The 16,410-nt window shown below is 45.4% G+C and overlaps 2 protein-coding genes across 3 annotated transcripts; one reads left to right on the top strand and one right to left on the bottom strand.

Moving 5' to 3' along the window:
- Positions 1-469: 469 nt before the first annotated feature.
- LOC115753559 (syntaxin-71-like) lies at positions 470-3,934 on the top strand. Its single transcript, XM_030692212.2, has 9 exons — positions 470-829; positions 989-1,114; positions 1,395-1,560; positions 1,662-1,747; positions 2,335-2,403; positions 2,482-2,526; positions 3,212-3,274; positions 3,402-3,478; positions 3,642-3,934. The coding sequence occupies exons 1-9, from the start codon at positions 674-676 to the stop codon at positions 3,652-3,654; spliced, it is 801 nt and encodes a 266-aa protein (XP_030548072.1). The 5' UTR covers positions 470-673; the 3' UTR covers positions 3,655-3,934.
- A 4,703-nt stretch (positions 3,935-8,637) lies between these two features.
- Positions 8,638-10,606, bottom strand: LOC115753558. 2 transcript variants are annotated; one of them, XM_030692207.2, is made up of 3 exons: positions 10,165-10,606; positions 9,738-9,811; positions 8,638-9,528 (listed from the first exon to the last, which is right to left on the bottom strand). In XM_030692207.2, the coding sequence occupies exons 1-3, from the start codon at positions 10,330-10,332 to the stop codon at positions 8,790-8,792; spliced, it is 981 nt and encodes a 326-aa protein (XP_030548067.2). In that variant the 5' UTR covers positions 10,333-10,606; the 3' UTR covers positions 8,638-8,789. The 2 variants fall into 2 exon arrangements, with proteins under 2 accessions (XP_030548067.2, XP_030548068.2); XM_030692208.2 differs by having other exon boundaries at positions 8,638-9,525.
- Between the last annotated feature and the right edge of the window lie 5,804 nt (positions 10,607-16,410).

Here is a 16,410-nt window from a genome sequence, read left to right as displayed (position 1 = left end):
AAGAATGGTTTTAAATGTAACTACATAACTAAATTGAAAAGGGACCGCCTTTTGAATTTTTTTTGTACAAGAAAATCATACATTATTAACATGAAAAATATAGTGTAGCGATCAGGTAATATTCGAATCAATTTTTACGAACTTTGATTGGTTCAACTACTGAGGCGATTTTAAGAGCATACTCTTCTCTATGCCAAGCTCAAGTATTTCGAACAACGCTCGAACCTAAAATCACCGGAAGAAGAGCAAATCCAATTGCGATCTAAATCAATAGGTTGAAATAAACATAACCTTGCATGTTTTAAATTTTCTCTATTAACGTTGACAAATTCTTGTTTTCACGAAGCAAACACATGCTTAAGAAGTACATTGTTCATTTTCAAGTTTACCGAACTCAAGCAATCTCCACCGTTAAATCATCCTACCAATACATCTAGAACACACATGGCGCCAATCCAGCGGCGGCAATTGGCATAAAAGTCAAACCTACACGTCACCAGTACGCTGACCGTAGGGCCTCGTAGAGTTGCCGCGGTTACCACCTTCTTCTGCTTCTCGCTCTCTCCGTCTCTCCTCGTCCCTTTCCCTGTCTTTGCTCCTTTTTCCACTCTTAACCGAAAACATCTCCGGCTTGGGAAATCAGAGCTCGCGGGGACGATCGCTTCTCTTCAAGATGAGCGTGATCGACTTGATCACCAGGGTCGACGCGATTTGCCAGAAGTACGACAAGTACGACCTCGACAAGCAGAAGGAACTCAACGTCTCCGGGGAAGATGCTTTCGCTCGCCTCTACGCCGCCGTAGAGGCCGACGTCGACGCCGCCGTCCAGGTTATTATTACGTAGCAACTCATGTAGGATTCATCGTGGTTGGTCGTTGCTCGGTAGAGTGTGTAGAAATTGGAAATTTCAGAGTTTAATTTAGCCGGGTACCTCTCTGATCAGGCGGTGGGAATTCATGATTTTATTTTATTTTGATTTTGCGCGTAGAAATCGGAATTGGCGGCGACAGAGAAGAATAGAGCGACTGTGATTGCGATGAACGCGGAGATTCGTCGAACGAAGTCGCGGTTGCTTGAGGAACTCCCGAAGTTGCAGAGACTAGCTTTCAAAAAGGTTTTTGCTTTTCCTCTGTCTAATGGATGATATACTTACGATTCCGCGTCAACTTGCCCGGAGTGGTAAATAGTAAGCGATTGTCATCTTAAGATCTGAGTTCAGTGGTTCGGTGAAAGTTTATCACGTTATCGAATAGAGTCGAAGGTTACATATCGAATTTCCTGTAGGAATATATTGGAGTGATAAAAAATAAAAGGGTCCATGGCTCTGGCTACCAAACATGGGTTGATGGTGGGCTCGCAAAATTCTAGGGGGTCTTACACTAGTCAATATGTAGGTCAAGGGGCTTTCAAGAGAAGAGCTCGAGGCTCGAAGTGATTTGGCCTCTGCATTGAAAGATAGGATAGAAGCAATTCCAGATGGAACTGCTGGTGTATCCGGACAAAACGGTGGTTCTGCTGGTTCAACCTCACGCACAGGAATTAAATTTGACTCAACTTCAGGTGAAGATTCACAACTTTGCCAATTAGTGCATGTGGAGAACTTGTCATTTCCTTATCATCTTCAAGTAAGTCTTTTTGCTGTGGAATGAAATATTTAACAGACAGGAAATTTGGTAGTGAGTATCATCAGCAAACTGAAGAGTCGGATAGGTTTAGGCAGGAGTACGAGATGAGGAGAATGAAACAGGTAATTTTCTTTGCCATTTAGTTGGAAGGAAATGCTATGATTCTTCTAGTGTGTGATAATACAGATAGGTGTCAATTCTTCATTTGATGTGGTTAACTAATACCTCTATCCCATATCGTGCCTTCGTGCTGAAAATCTTATAAGACTATGGTTCCTGAAAGCTTTTTCTCACTCTTGTCCTTAACAACTACTTGTAGACACAGAATAATTTTATGGACTGACTTTCCTGAAAATGGCTTTCTGTTTTAGTTGCATATAATTTGGAGAACTACTCTATGGTTTGAGCATCTGGCCTTCCTTATAGCTGCTTTTATGCTTCTGCTCGCTTGATTTGTTGCGGAATTATATATTCAACCCAATGGATCACGTGTAGTGAATTAGGTGATAAATGTCCAAAGATTTCGTTGTATCCGCGTTTCTGATCACCTTTAAGTAAGTCCAGTGCCCAATGAACCTTAAGCTTCTATTGATTTTGGATTAGGTTTTGTCTCATTTAACAATTCCAGCAGGAGTAATCAGTATGTAAAGTTTGCAGGACTTTAAAAAGTGAAAATTGTGATAGAACAGATCCTTTTGGCTTCATACAGGATGAAGGCTTAGATGTCATTGCCGAAGGATTGGACACACTGAAAAACATGGCCGGGGACATGAATGAGGTCTGTACTTTTTGTCGAAACTGAAGTGAAAGAACCTGTTATTGCTAGAGTTATTGCTAATCCTCCCATTTGGTGCAGGAATTTGACAGGCAGGCACCTCTGATGGATGAAATAGATGAAAAGGTCATAATTTGCTTCTCTGTTTTTTATCCCCTAAATTAATGTAGTTCTATGGGAACAGGGCCACTGATCTCAGGACTGATATGCATTACTACTCATTAGGATGCGAGGGAAACTTTAGATGATTAGGATTTTAAGAAAATTCATGCAGTTACAATTCCTTTCAGGTGGATTGCTTTTTCACCATGTTGTGCAGCAAGGCAGATAGAATTTTCCATGAAAAAAAATTGGCCTGTAAAATGAAAGTGTCCTTTGCCCCATGGTTCAATATCCTCTTCAAGAGGTCATTTTGTCTATTTGTTATTTGGGGATTTTTATTTTTGGGCCCATATCACAAATTCTCATCCTTCAAAGAACCCAGGCTTTGGCGCCCCAATAAGTGACTTTTACTCCATTATTTGTGAGTTCTGAATGCAAATTTAGTCTAAAGGAACTTACTTTTAGATGCATATAGACTAGTTTGCCTTCCCAAAAGGTGGGCTTTCCACAGATGCAGAGGTTTGGTCTTTTGATAGAGGGAATTTCTATTTTTACCAGAATTTGGGGGGCAGATAAGTTTTCCCTTTGCATTATGAATACCATATTATTTACAGCATGTCTATGGTTTACGTATCGAATTATTTATGTCATCTGCAATATACTTGTGGAAGGTACTCGGGGACCCACCATTAATTTTCAAATAGTGCAGGTTGACAGGGCAGCCTCTGAGCTGAAAAACACTAACAGGAGGCTTAAGGATACAGTTACTCAGGTAAATGTGCTCTTTTAAAGTTCTGCAAAGCATCAGATTATTTCTCATTCGTTTACATAGTGAATAGAGCAAGGTTACTGTTGTTAAATTCTTGTTTTCTCTATTTATCTTTTCCAAATCATGTCAGCTGAGGTCCAGTCGCAACTTCTGCCTTGATATCGTTCTTCTGTGTATAATTCTCGGCATAGCAGCTTACTTGTACAAGTAAGTTGTTCCATTCACTTTATATTTAGCAATAATTTGTCTTGGACAGGCTGTTTCTTTGAAAAAGCTCGCAGCGGTTACCTGATCTGAGTTAATTAAGAGGAGGCAAAACTTTTTTGATGATATGGAATTGTCTTTTCTGACCTTGGCTTATCTGGTGCAGTGTTCTGAAGTGAATTGATGAGCCAGTGTAGTTGCTACTGGGGTGCCTAGATAATTTCTCTTGTACGGGGGGGTTCCTAAAGGTGGTGAGAAATACGATTGACCTTCTACTTGTCATGGATGTTTTAGATCCAGCCCAGGTGATAAGCAGCTATTCATGAACAACCAAATGCACAGTACCAGGAAGTATGATGACGATGCTGTGTGATTATGTGATTCTATGCTTATAGAGACAGACAACTGCAGAGTTTGCACGACAGTACGTTGAATTTTCATGACAGCACGAATACTTCAGTTTTATGACTAACAGGCTTCCTCTATGACCTCTCTGAGCAAACAGATTCACAAAAGGTGATCTTTGGTCTATATGATCAAGTTTATAGACGCACGCAAGCGAAACTCTAGCATGCGGGTTCGATGCAATTTCCCTGAATTTCAGTATATGTGGTGAAACTTACGCATCAAAGACGACCTCCTATAGTCCAATTCGAGAAACATGAAACCTCGGGAAATTGACTTTTGGGCCATCATTACTTAGAGACTAGTCGGTGTTCCTTAGCCGAAGGCATCGCCTTGATCTGTAAAAGCCCGTTTGGATAGACAAATCTTTTTATTGACGCTCGACAGGGGAGTGCCCGCGACGTAATGGCTTCTCATCTTTTTCGCGGGGAATTAATGACTAATGTCGAAGCAGCATCAACACCGGAACGTCCGCAAAAGAGTTTCTAGTAAAACAAGTCAACAAACGACCCGACACGAGTCAAACGTCCGCATGGACTACCGTACATGTTGGAGAATTCTACGGATGCCAATTTTCGGTCTGTTGCCTTATAAGCGCTGCAAGTGAACAGCTGCTTCAAAGGATCTCAACCCAAATGCGATAGGAGCTCCCTTCTTTTCTACGCCACTTTCCCTCCGTGTGTGAAAGGGAAGGGATCACCTCTCTCCTCTCCAGATCTCTTCTTTTCCTCCTTTAAATTCATTTTCCAGATAAGGAGAGAAACGAGGGGAGATTAGGGTTGCGGTTGGTGGTCGTTCCACGAGTTTGACCGGGAAATGCCATCTGGAATAGCAACTACCCGCAGTCTTTTGGCAAGAAAATTCTAATTGCCGTTCTGTTGCATCAGAAAGTTCGTTGACCTTATGGGTCGCCAAAAGTAAATTGATAAAATGAACGGAGTTTCGTCGACTCCGAGCTTTTTTCTTTCTTTCAGGCTCGTCCGCGTAGGTTTAAGGTAATGTCAGAAGAGCCCAAGTGTCCATATTATCAAATTCAAAGGGATGGATCACATGCAATGACGAGTCATTCCAGGTTGTCTCTCTTGGTTCGAGATTAGGAAATTAGATAAATGGTATTTGCGGAATATTCTCTTATTTGCCCTCTACTATCCAAGCTCTCATGAGCCTCAAAAAACTGTTTCAAGCCAAGCATGAATATCAGCTGACCGCTGATGCTTCATTCGCTCAGACGCCCCAGAATTCGCTGTTTGGCTATGGGGAACAAGGAATTCTGATTAGGGTTTTGCGGAGAGCAATCCAGTCTCGCATAAAACAACAAGTTTCCTCATGGGAAAGCTCTGACCCCACCCACTATAATTCGTGGTCGTGCATGGAGATGCTCGGGCGTGAGCATGATCTGATTGGGTCGGGTCCCGGACCCATTTTTCCGGTGAAAGTGTGAGCCTTTTTTGAAGATGGGGAAGTTTCCTAATTGGCAATCCCGGGGTTAATCCCTAACAAAAGATAATAATAATAAAAAAATCTCGAGGTGTTATCTACCGAGCGACCGCAAATAATGGGCATGTTTGGTTCAGCTTTGGGAAAATGTTTTTGAGAAAATATAAATATCTCCGGGCTAAACCGTATTTTCAAAATGTAAGTAATGTTTGGTAAAGTGTATTTTAAAAATACATTGGAAAGCAACTTTGATTTAAATGTTGTTTGGTGAAAATTATATTTTGTAAAGTATTTTTACTTTTTGAAAAAAAATTAATATTTAAAAAAAATTAAACTACTTGCGTTGGCCAATTGCCAACGGTCTACTAGCAGCGGTGAGTGGCGGTTGGTGGTTGATGGGCAATGGCGAGCGGTAGTCGACGGGCGGCGGTGGTGAGTGGCTTGTGGCGGTCAATGGGCGACGGCGGGCGGCGGTCGACGGGCAATGGAGGGCGACGGGCGGCGGTGGCGGGCGGCGGTGTGGGCGGCGGCGAGTGGTAGTCAACGAGCGATGACGGGCGACGATTGACGGGAGGTGGTGAGCGTTGACGGGCGATGATGTGAGCGACCGGTGGCAGCCGACGGGCCATGGTGGACGGCGGCGGCGAGTGGCGGGTGGCGAGCGGTGGTGGTGAGCGGCAATCGACGGGGCGGCGTGGTGAGTGGCGCTTGACGGGCGGCGGTGGTGAGCGACGCTTGACGGGCGAAGGTGGTGAGCGGTGGCGGCGGTCGATGGGGTGATGGTGGGCCACGGTCAACGGGCGGCGACGGGTGGCGATAAGTGGAGGTGACAAAGTTAAAAGAAAAAAAATTTGTTGCATTTCGGAAATGCAACTTTCCAAAGTACCGCCATAGCTACTTTGGGCTAAAGGCCTTTAGGAGCTTTTAGAAATGCAATTGCATTTTCTCAAAGTTGAGCAAAAAACGAACCGAACCGAATCAAACGCTATTTGTATTTGGCGAAAGGACTTTGGAGTCCTAAAGCCCTTTGAAAATGCTGAACCAAGCAGGCGCAATCTCTCCATAGATGGGCCATCTATCTAAACTTGCTGCTATTCATCAAACCTTATGTAGTCGATGCGCGATTCTTCTGTTCCGAGTGTTCTCAAGAAGAAAGTGTTCGCGGACCGAAAGGATTAAAGTCTGGCAAGAGTATAAACACACGCGCGCATGCTCGTTAAGATAAACAAGAACGTCGAAGACGGCGGAAGATGACACGGAAAGGGCGAGATACGCAGTGGCCGAACGGAAAAAACTTAATTCCGGGGAGGAGGGAGCGCGCCGGGGGGGACGGGGGGATCTAACGAGGTGCCGGGTTCATTAAATTGGTGGCAGATAGCGTAGCCGCACTTGACATGAAATTACTGATTCTTTCAGCAAAAAGGGGGAAAAAAATAAATAAATAAATAAATAAAGGGATTGAAATGGATAAGTCAATAAGGTCGGTACGGCCTCCAGCGAAGCAAGGCGGGTCCCATATGCAAGAGATAAGTGAACGACGTCGTTTTCAGGCCTCCGCAAAACCCCCCATGCAACTTTTGAGTTCAGGCCATTCAGTTGCGTCCGCCGTCCGGGGTCACACAGCTTCCAGCTCGAATCGCTTCGAGTCGAGAGAGTCCCCCCCCCACGGGATATTTTTTTGGGGACTCCCCCATCATGGGGGTGGGGCCCTCCGCCGAGCCACGTGGACCACGTGACACAGACCCATTTTTGACTCTTCCAAAAATACTCACCTGCGCACGGATCTACGGCCTAACCTTTACACATCAAACCTATGGCGCCTCAAAAAAATTCACACGGCCCCATTTTTTTTATTTTTCATTTTTTCATTTTCCCCGATGGAGTAAGATTTTTCTTGGTAAAGGACCAAAATCAGTAGCGCGAAAAATCCCGCTGCATTTACTTTGGTTGCCTAAGTATTTTTTTAAAACCAAGTAATGATATTTTCGTTAATAACTTCTTCTTCTTCTTTTTTCTTTTGCACGATTCATGAATTTCGTTCCCAAACGACATGATCAATTCGATCAAGCATTGGTTACCTTTCAACGATAAGAAAAATAAAAAACTCTATCTTCCCCCTTTATCTATCCATTGGATAGAAAGGCATAATAAGCTTCTTTTTTTTTTTTTTTGATAATCCAGAATCCGCCGGTCGTAATCGGATCAACTCACCATCACCCGAAGGGCGGCGAAGACCCTTTCCGACGACGACTATACCCGGAGGGAGGCTAGCCCCGCAGCCCACCAAGAAGGGCCCCTCACTTAAGTTCGAGAAACGCATTTGGAGGGTTTTGAACCTTCAACCAGCTTATGCCTTAAGGCCAAAGAGCTCAAAGCTCACCAAACGCGCCATGCCCCATAATAAGCCTTTGGTGTCCTCTTTGATCGAGAATTGGGGCCTTGTGAGCAATGATCAATGTGTTTTTCTCTTGGGCTTTTTTCACCCACATTAGAGAAATAGGAATGGCGTAGACATTTATTCCCGAATGACAAACCATTACAGATTTTCATACATCCTATGTTGATTGTCGTGGACAAATCAAAACTTTCGCTTTGAAGTCCCCTCTAGTCACTATGGCTCTGTTATCTAAATCACAAGGGCACGAGTCGATCCTAATCATTTGCATCTTTCTTAGTTTGGTTACGAAATCATTATAATCCAAAGAAATCTAATCTTTTTTTATGAAACGATTGCTAATTCTATCGTCCGCACCCTATAGCCATTCGCAGAGTGAATTTATTTAATATTTTTATCATAATTGCTTCTTCTAAAGAGCTATATATGTAGATTGTAGAGGCAATTTTCCATGGCACCGAACGAGTCTATTCGCTTTATTTTATTTCATTTTCCAATACTCGATTAATTAATTAGTTCTTGGTCGGAATTCGGGGATTCCTTTTTAATAATCAAATCGTTTAGAGCGGGGGGGACAACAAAAAAAAGAGAAAAAAAAGGAGGCTCCGCCTCATGTCGTGCCACGTCACGGCACTTCCAACACCAACGCAACGAAACGAAACGAAACGCGAACCACCAGAAATGTTTTAGAATACGGGAGAAGGAGAAATTACGATATTGCCCTTAGATTGACCAAAACAGTCGCTGAGAGCGAGTCTGCTCCATTCACGCCCTAGACAATCCCCACCCCCCCAACTCCTCCTACTACTATTAGCATTTGCGAAGGAAACGCTATCCTCACCCCGCTCAAGTTACACAGCCCCCAACCATCTTTCTTTTTTTCGCTCCTTGAAAAAAAAAAAAAAAAAAAAAGAGAGAAAAATCGACTGAAAAAAACCACGCCCCCTTAACCCTAAACACTGCAGAAAAACGCTGCAATCTCTCGTTCGCGATAATCTCCAGCGCAATGCGAGCGAACCAACCACCGTAACCATAAACCCACGATCCAAAATCCCAAACGATGTTATAGAATTTACTTCACATGAGCGACTTCAGCGATCGCGCCTTCACCGGCTTCCTCATCCGCTTCTTCCCGCTGTCTCCTCCGTCGTCGTCGTCGTCGTCCTCCTCCTCCTCCACCTCTTCGTCGTCGTCGTCCATGTGGTAATCCACGTAATCGATCCCCTCGCCGCCGATCCGCGGCGGAGTCGGCTGGGGGCTGCCCCCCGCCCTCCCCTCCGGCCTCCGCGGCTGGTCCCCGGCCCTCCCGCTGCTGCGCCTCTTGCCCCAGGACGGCCCGAAGCCGGAGTAATAGTAGAACTGGTTCGAGCTCGCAGCAGCAGCCGCAGCCACCGCCGCCGAGGAGGAAGAGTTCTTCTTCGCCCCGCGGGGCCTACCGCGACGGCCAGTGGAGGCGGAGGACTTGTCCAGCTTTCTGGAGGCGGAGTCGCCGGCATATGCGGCGTTGCTATCGTCCTCCTCCTCCTCCTCGTCAGCAGCAGCAGTAGTAATGTAGGACTTGAGCTGCGACAGGTGATGCTGGCACAAGTAGTGGCCGTCCACGGCGTCCTTCTTGCATTGCCACCGCTTGCCGTCGGTCTTGTTGCAGCACACCTTGAAGCTGAAATCGCCATCGAAATCGCCTCCATTTTGAGCTTCGTAGCTGCTGATGTTCGTCCTATCCTCGATATTCATGCGGTCGTAGGCGCGGCCTCCGAGTTTGCTGACGATAATCGTCTCGTCTACGGCGTCCACCGCCATCATCGAGGCGACGCTGCTGCGAAATAATCACAATGTTTGAATCGCAAACTCCTCGCAGGTCCCAACGTTGGCCATCCGCAAACAAATTTCGCGCAATCGAAGCTAGACGATCGACCTATTTAGGGACGATAATACAAAACCCTACTTTGCTGGAAGGAGACGATTGAATGCGCAGGAAATCGGGGAGACCTTTCAATTTGAGGAAGGAGGCAGATTAATATTTACCTGTCGACGGCTCCGAGGGAATCGCAGAAGCTGCTGCCATTGGCGGTGAAGCTATCCTCTCCTCCATCGAGCTGCTGCGAAAATGGTGGGAACCAGAAGGAAAAAATAACGAGCAGGCACAAGAATAATAGGTGGAGAAGGAGAAGGAGATGGACCTAATCGTTCATTCCGAGGTAAATGCACGAAGGAAAAGGGAAAAATCACGGGGCTACAGAGAAACCCTAGCTGGCGGGGGCCCGAATCGAAAAACCCTACGAATCGGGAGACTGGGAAACACACACACACACAAACACCAAAAAGGAGAGAAAAATGCAGGCGGCAGCGAAACAGCTAAAAAAAAAAAAGGAGAAAAAGAACAGTCGAGGAGAAAAGGCGCGTCGCAGATCTGCGAAGCGAAGGAGGGAAGAGGAGGAGGAGGAGGACGGACCTGGGGGAGGGAGGAGGAGGAGGGAGGGAGAGCGTCGGGGAAGGAGAAGGGGAGGACGTCCCAGGGCGACTGGTTGAGGAGGCAGACGTGGGAGGGGAGGGGGGCCTCCGGCGGCGCGGCTTGGGAGCGGAGGACGGAGGAGAGCTTGGCGTTCTTGCGAATCCTCATGATGATGATGATGATGATGATGGCGACGACGATGATGCGCGCCCCCGCCTAGGGATAAATACACGAGATGGATATGGATGGATGGATGGATGGATCCGAAAAAGGGATTTTCAGCAGAGATATATATATATATAAAAAAAAAGAAGTAAATAATTTTCTGGGCTTTCAATTTCTGGCACTGCGTCTCCCCCCCCTGAATTTGGTTGGATTGTGGCTTTGCAGATCTCAGACCAGAGAGAGAGAGAGAGACACAGAAGTCGATAATGAGAGGAGAGGAGGGTTTTTGGTGATTAAAACATGGTGGGGGGGCTGGGGCTCGGGTTCGGGCTGGGGCTCGGACTGGGACTGGGACTGGGACTGGGGCTGGGGTTGGGGTTGGGGTGGGGGTGGGTTTTGCTTTCTCGGCGATGCGTTATTATTTGGCCTTTAGGTTTTCATGCCCCTCCTCTTCCTCCTCCTCCTCCTCCTCCCTCTCCTTTTTTCTATCCTTTGACGCCCCCCTCCCCCTATCATATTATATAACCGAGGGACGCCAAAAACCACGACACGTCATCCTCCCCTTCCCTTTGTCTTAAAAACATCTTTGTGAAATTTGTTTTCCGATGCAGACAAATCACGTACGGCGGGCTCCCACCCTAAAGTTTGATGAATCCGAGCGTGTCCCTCCCGCCCTCTCTCCCTGTGCGTCTTGAGATATTAGGGTTCCCCGAAACCCTAATCCGTACGAGACTTGCCCGGCCTAAATTCTTATTGGAGTTCGAGGCCCCCCTCCCGGGGCCATGCGTGAAACGGCTGACCTCCTTTAAGAGATGGGTCATCTTTGAAAGGTTCGTTCGGATTTTAGTTTCCCGAGTTGTGCGGTGCACAGTAATGAGCGTCACCGAAACGAGAAGTTGCCCTCTTTTGCTATTTCGGGCTAAACTCATTGTGCGGAAGGAAACGGCAGGCTAGAATTTGAATCGAATCGGATAGGTCCGTGCGATCCGAGCAGTACTTACGAGTGTCTTTATGTAAAGACTTTTTTACACCTTAAATAAATAAATGATTTGTGCACGCGAACAAAGCGCATAAAATATGTGACATGCTGCTAATTCTCTCCACGAGGATAGAATTTGCCTTCGCTCGATGCTTGCACGCCATTGAAGTGATTACCCGGTTGAAAAATTTGGGGGAAACAGCCGAGGGGGAAAAGGGGGGTGGCGTGGGGCCGTGCGGTGCACGCGCCGGAGTCCAATCTCGGCGAGTTGGGATGTGGCAAACACGCTGGCCCGCAACGGCGAAAGGATCTTGATGAGTGTACACGCGGGCCCCGCACGACATAAGGTGAAATGGAAGGCTGCCTTTCCTTGTTTTCCCTTTCTTTCTTTCAAGGGTAAATATAGGAGATGCGCGCGCGCGCGTGTACATATTGCGCGGCGCACAGCCATGTAAATAGAATCTGATGCCCAATTGCAAGGTTTCGTGTTCTCTGGACGATCTTGTTGTCCCTAGTAAATCATGGGCTTTGGGGCAGATTCTCACGTTCATTCGGCTTAGTCTTTGCTACTTAAGGCAATTACGCTTTAGATTATCTATGGAATCACGTACATTTTTTTTTGTCATCGCTCCGCTCGAAAATCCGACTTTGAAATTGTCGAAACATCCCACATCGCTTGACCGTGTGGTTTATATGCTCTTTATGTACGTGCCGTCTACATCTACGTATCAATTTAAGCTTTCCGAGTCGAAGTTTCTGACATGATATCGAAATTAGGTTCCGCGTCATTTATTTCGCATGCGCGTCCATCATGTTCGTCAAACGGTAATTTGCGATGCTGCCAATGCTTGTAGGTTCTCTGGAGATGTTTGTTGATCACATAGCCAAGATTCCACAAGGAATTTTGTTCTTCCTCAAGACCTTATCCGTGCAAGGGCTTTTCTGAACTCGATAACACGAGCATGTAACCAAGCTGGACGTCAAAGAGGCAAAATGAAGTCGATAAGTTGGACTGGTGGATGAGCTTCAGGTGATTTGATCCGCGTTGACTTTTCATCGTCCTTTTTCGGGTTCAAAAAAATAAAAATCCGGAGAAAACATCATATGATTGGGCCGGCACGAGGACACCCTTGAGTTCGATTCGCTCGTAATTCCTCATGGCAAGCTTTAAGACATTGTACCATGAGAAAACCTCCAAGAAAATGGACACTGAGTTCGATTCCCGAGTGCAGTCTGTCGTGATCAGCCGTTCTTTTTTGCTTACTTCGTTTGTAGGCTTTTCGGTCCATGATGTACACAAGGGCCCAACAGTTCGGGGCTGTGGCGAGGCCGATCGGTTTCCAATATGCTCGAGCATGCCGCGGAAAATGGCCTGCTCCAATGCAATCGCTACTTCCATTTATCGCTTTTGTCTTCTTGATGTCGTCGTCGTCATCGTCGTCAACGATCAAGGAAAAAGAGCAAGAACTGAGCGTGGAGAAACAACACTTGACATCTACAAATAAGGAGGGGAAGAATTGAAGACAATGGGTGAATTTCAAGAGGTACGTGTCCATTGGCAAAGGCGCACAAAAGAAATCGAGGTAAGGGGGACGGGATAAAATACTTTATTTGCGTATCGTCCGTGTGACTTCTCTTTGCTTGGGAAAACAATAAAATAAACTTAGATCTGAAAAATAAAAATTAAAATAAGCATCGTCGTGGGACATACCTTGCCAAGCCGAGCGACCGCAAGTTGGAGCCATTCTAGTTAAAAAAGCAAGGCAAATTTCATAATCCCGTGCCATCATTTGGATCAAAGCATCTTATCCCTTCGCTTTCTCTTGGTAGTTTCTTATCCACTAGCAGAGAGCAGCTAAATAGAGTTTTCCACTCTCTATTACAACGAACATCTTCATCGCACGTTCTTCCTCTGGACGTTGGAAATGAGCTTCCTTTCTCATCAATAATGGCATGTACAGCTTCCTCACCCACAAACTATTAGGGTTTGTTATCAAAGTTCAAGCATGAACTTCCTCTAACTTACATTGCAAAGACTCACTAAGGACAAAAAGCCTTTTCTCTCTTCTCCATACTTCTCTATGTTTCCATGAAAAAACAATTTTTTAAGTTGCTTGTACTTTATAGTATGCTCCAAGGAATCAAAAGCAGGGCAGCAATCATGTCGCTTAGAAAATTTTATATATATATATTTCTGAAGGTGCGCATCACTGCTTTACTGCAAATGGTGCAGTTTTTATCCTGTGCACGAACAGAAAAATTATGCCATATCCTTCTTGAGAGACTCATCATACCGTCCCTTTAAAATTCAATCGTTTTCCTACGTCAAGTTTCAGCTTTAGACATGGTTAAGATCTCAAATGTTTTCCGTCACAAGAAAATGTTTGCCTCCGAGCTGAAAGGATGTATCGCAAATCGATTTAGAATGATCGTACAGATAATAGAAGAAAAAATAGACGACGCACGGTTTACCAGGTTTACCCTTGAATAGGGATACGTCCCGCAAAGAGATCTCACCATAGTTTTAGGTTTATAGCCGCACAACTCGTTAAAATAATCAGCAAAAACAAGCAAATATTTATATGCCCTAAACAGGTTAAAAACCTAATCTATCCCATACCCTTTTAATCTCTCAATAAATGGGCTAACTTAGACAAAAGCCCAAATTCGTTGAGGTTTCGGGGGAGCTGCCCCCGAGCCCCCGCATCCCATGCGCAAGGTTCACATGTCGTCGGATCATACTTCGGTTTCCCTAAACTCGCGTGAGCGTGTGTGAGAAACAAAGATTCCCGAAGTATTCACCAACTCCAACATGAGCTACCATAAGAAAATTTGACCAGAGAGGCAACTCGAAAGTGAGGCTTATCTAACCTCGTATCCATTTTTCGCTCAGCGCAACGTGAGTAACGAGAATAAACCTAGCAGAAGATGGGGTTATTTGGGAGAACATCGGTCCATAAACTAATGATAAGCCGGCGAAGTGTTGTGCGGGGAGGCGACCTCTGATCTTAACATGCTCGTCGCTTTTCAGTCCCTTTCACGCGTCAGTCTGCGCATGACCTTTGACCTTCGTATCGTCAGGGCTCCTCCAGATGTAGAGCTCCTTCTTCCTTCCAAACCCCAGTTGCAGAGTAGCAATGCAACAGAGCTAATCACTATCCAATGATGCGGCGAAGATGGGCAGCTAAAAAAAGAGCTGCTGACGCAGTATTCTTCACGAGCTGTCTTGGAGGTCAACATGTCTTAAGTGAAGAGCATATGATTGATTCAGTTGGCTGAGAAATGCAAAACGCGAAAGAAGCATTGTCAGAACACTTGTGGAAGACATGGAATCGGAGCAAAGACCGAATCCATTGGCGGGCTATTTTTGTACTTTTGGGATCAGCTGTCATCACAGCGATAACCCCTTCTTTCCTCCCCCAGGTTAAGGGGAATAACCAAGATTGAATGTATTTTTAACTTGAAACATAGGAGTCTATGGAACTGACCTTGTAGGGGTACTTGAAAAGGATTCACTGCCCTAGGAAATCTCTTTATTATTTTGTCCTCCTCCTTTTAAGATAGACGCGCAGCGGCGCAGGTATAAACGTGTGTGTATGTGTTGATGCTGGGACTGGGGAGGTGGGGACTCCTATCAATCGCTTTTTATAAGCAAGAAAGAAAGGCTTTGTTCATCTGACAAGGCTCGTGCCTCAGAGGAAACAGTCGCAGTGCGTGCAGACCCGAGCTTTCTTACAATCTACTGTTTCTTGTTTTGTTCCGCATGAGAACGAGAAAGACGGGCTAGGTCATAGAATCTCCCCTACTTTTCCCGTTCTCTTCTTGCTTTGTCAAAGTTTTTCCCTTTCCAATGTTTTAGCTCTTTCTAAAATAGAACTGGACCCCAAAACTTCTCAGAGAGAATCGCAGTGAGGGTAGGGTATGCTCCAAGGAAATTTTGTAAGTTTGATTTGAATCTAAAAAGTGGTGAGTAATTCTCTGTTTTTTACTGTTCTTCCAGAGAAAAATAAATCAAAATGGGCAAAAAAAATTGGGAGCCTTTGAGCTCAGTTCTTGGTCGGGCCAGATGAGAGAGGCCCAACTAGAATTGTTACATCTACAAATGCAAATACAAAAGGATCAAGAAGCCCAGCAAGCAATCGACCTTTGCTTAACGTTGATCATATTGAGGCCATTTAAATCCAGATTCACAGGACCGAGCGTCTCTGTACACCGCTATGAGCCTATGCTACCACGTTTTATTTTTTGCGGATTATTTGCCTGAAAGCCACTGACATGTGCTCTGCAGATCTTCTTCTCGTGCTCTGTAAGCTGCTTCGTGACGTTAAATCAGTTGTGAGCGCGAGTTGCGCAGCCCAATTTAGCATGAAATCCTTACTCTAGATGTGTGCTTCTTGAATCATAAGATCTGTTTTCAGACGGACGTAGCCTCCAGGACCGTAAATGGGCAATGAGATAAGCTGGAGAAGCTAGAGACTCAACTGTTTGGAGTTCAGAAGAAGACCAGGCACGAAATTTTACTGCCTGATTCCGCGAATCTCTTACAAGTCACCAGCATGTTGATAACAAGGCACGTCCGAAATAGCTGTGTTTGCCAAATTAATGTAACTTTTTGCTTTGGTAGACATGTTCCTGCATTCCTCATATAGTACTTGAAACAAAACCATGAGGCCTTTTTCTCTCAATGAAGTCGGTCAGTGGTACCAACTACCTAGAGCACATTGCGTGTCGGTTTCAACCGGTCATGTTTTGCTACCATGCCCGGACGGTGACTGCCTTTCAGTGCTGGCTATTGAAGTAGAGAAATAGCCGGAGATCGAAGAACGATATCTAGATCAACTGACGCTGGTTGTTGCTTGCCTGGTGAAAAATTTCTTCCTTTTCGAAACCGAATGATTTTTAGTCTTGCAATGTTCGAGGATGGGAAACTTATTGGTGATTTAGCAGGACGAGCAGATGCATAAACAACGCAATAATGCGTACAAGCTCCCTCAGATTTAATTGTGCCTATTTCTAGATCGGTGCGTTTGCTTAACACGAAGCATTAAACCCTTCACGGATACGGACATGGGACAGGCTGGTAGGTGCCGAATTGCTTCGAG

This window comes from Rhodamnia argentea, chromosome 3, assembly GCF_020921035.1.
Source record: "Rhodamnia argentea isolate NSW1041297 chromosome 3, ASM2092103v1, whole genome shotgun sequence".
Lineage (NCBI taxonomy): Eukaryota > Viridiplantae > Streptophyta > Magnoliopsida > Myrtales > Myrtaceae > Rhodamnia > Rhodamnia argentea.
The sequence above is the reverse complement of the archived record's forward strand: the minus strand, read 5'-3'. Positions and strand labels throughout refer to the sequence as shown.

What these genes read in the sequence shown, in the direction of transcription:
- LOC115753559 (XM_030692212.2), top strand. Translation starts at nt 674, where the DNA reads ATGAGCGTGATCGACTTGATCACCAGGGTCGACGCGATTTGCCAGAAG. An exon ending in AGAGACTAGCTTTCAAAAAG is followed by an intron (nt 1,115 to 1,394) that starts GTTTTTGCTTTT and finishes GTCAATATGTAG; the next exon opens with GTCAAGGGGCTTTCAAGAGA. An exon ending in TGGATGAAATAGATGAAAAG is followed by an intron (nt 2,527 to 3,211) that starts GTCATAATTTGC and finishes CAAATAGTGCAG; the next exon opens with GTTGACAGGGCAGCCTCTGA.
- LOC115753558 (XM_030692207.2), bottom strand. Translation starts at nt 10,332, where the DNA reads ATGAGGATTCGCAAGAACGCCAAGCTCTCCTCCGTCCTCCGCTCCCAA. An exon ending in CCTCCTCCTCCCTCCCCCAG is followed by an intron (nt 9,812 to 10,164) that starts GTCCGTCCTCCT and finishes CCATTTTCGCAG; the next exon opens with CAGCTCGATGGAGGAGAGGA. An exon ending in TCCCTCGGAGCCGTCGACAG is followed by an intron (nt 9,529 to 9,737) that starts GTAAATATTAAT and finishes ATTATTTCGCAG; the next exon opens with CAGCGTCGCCTCGATGATGG.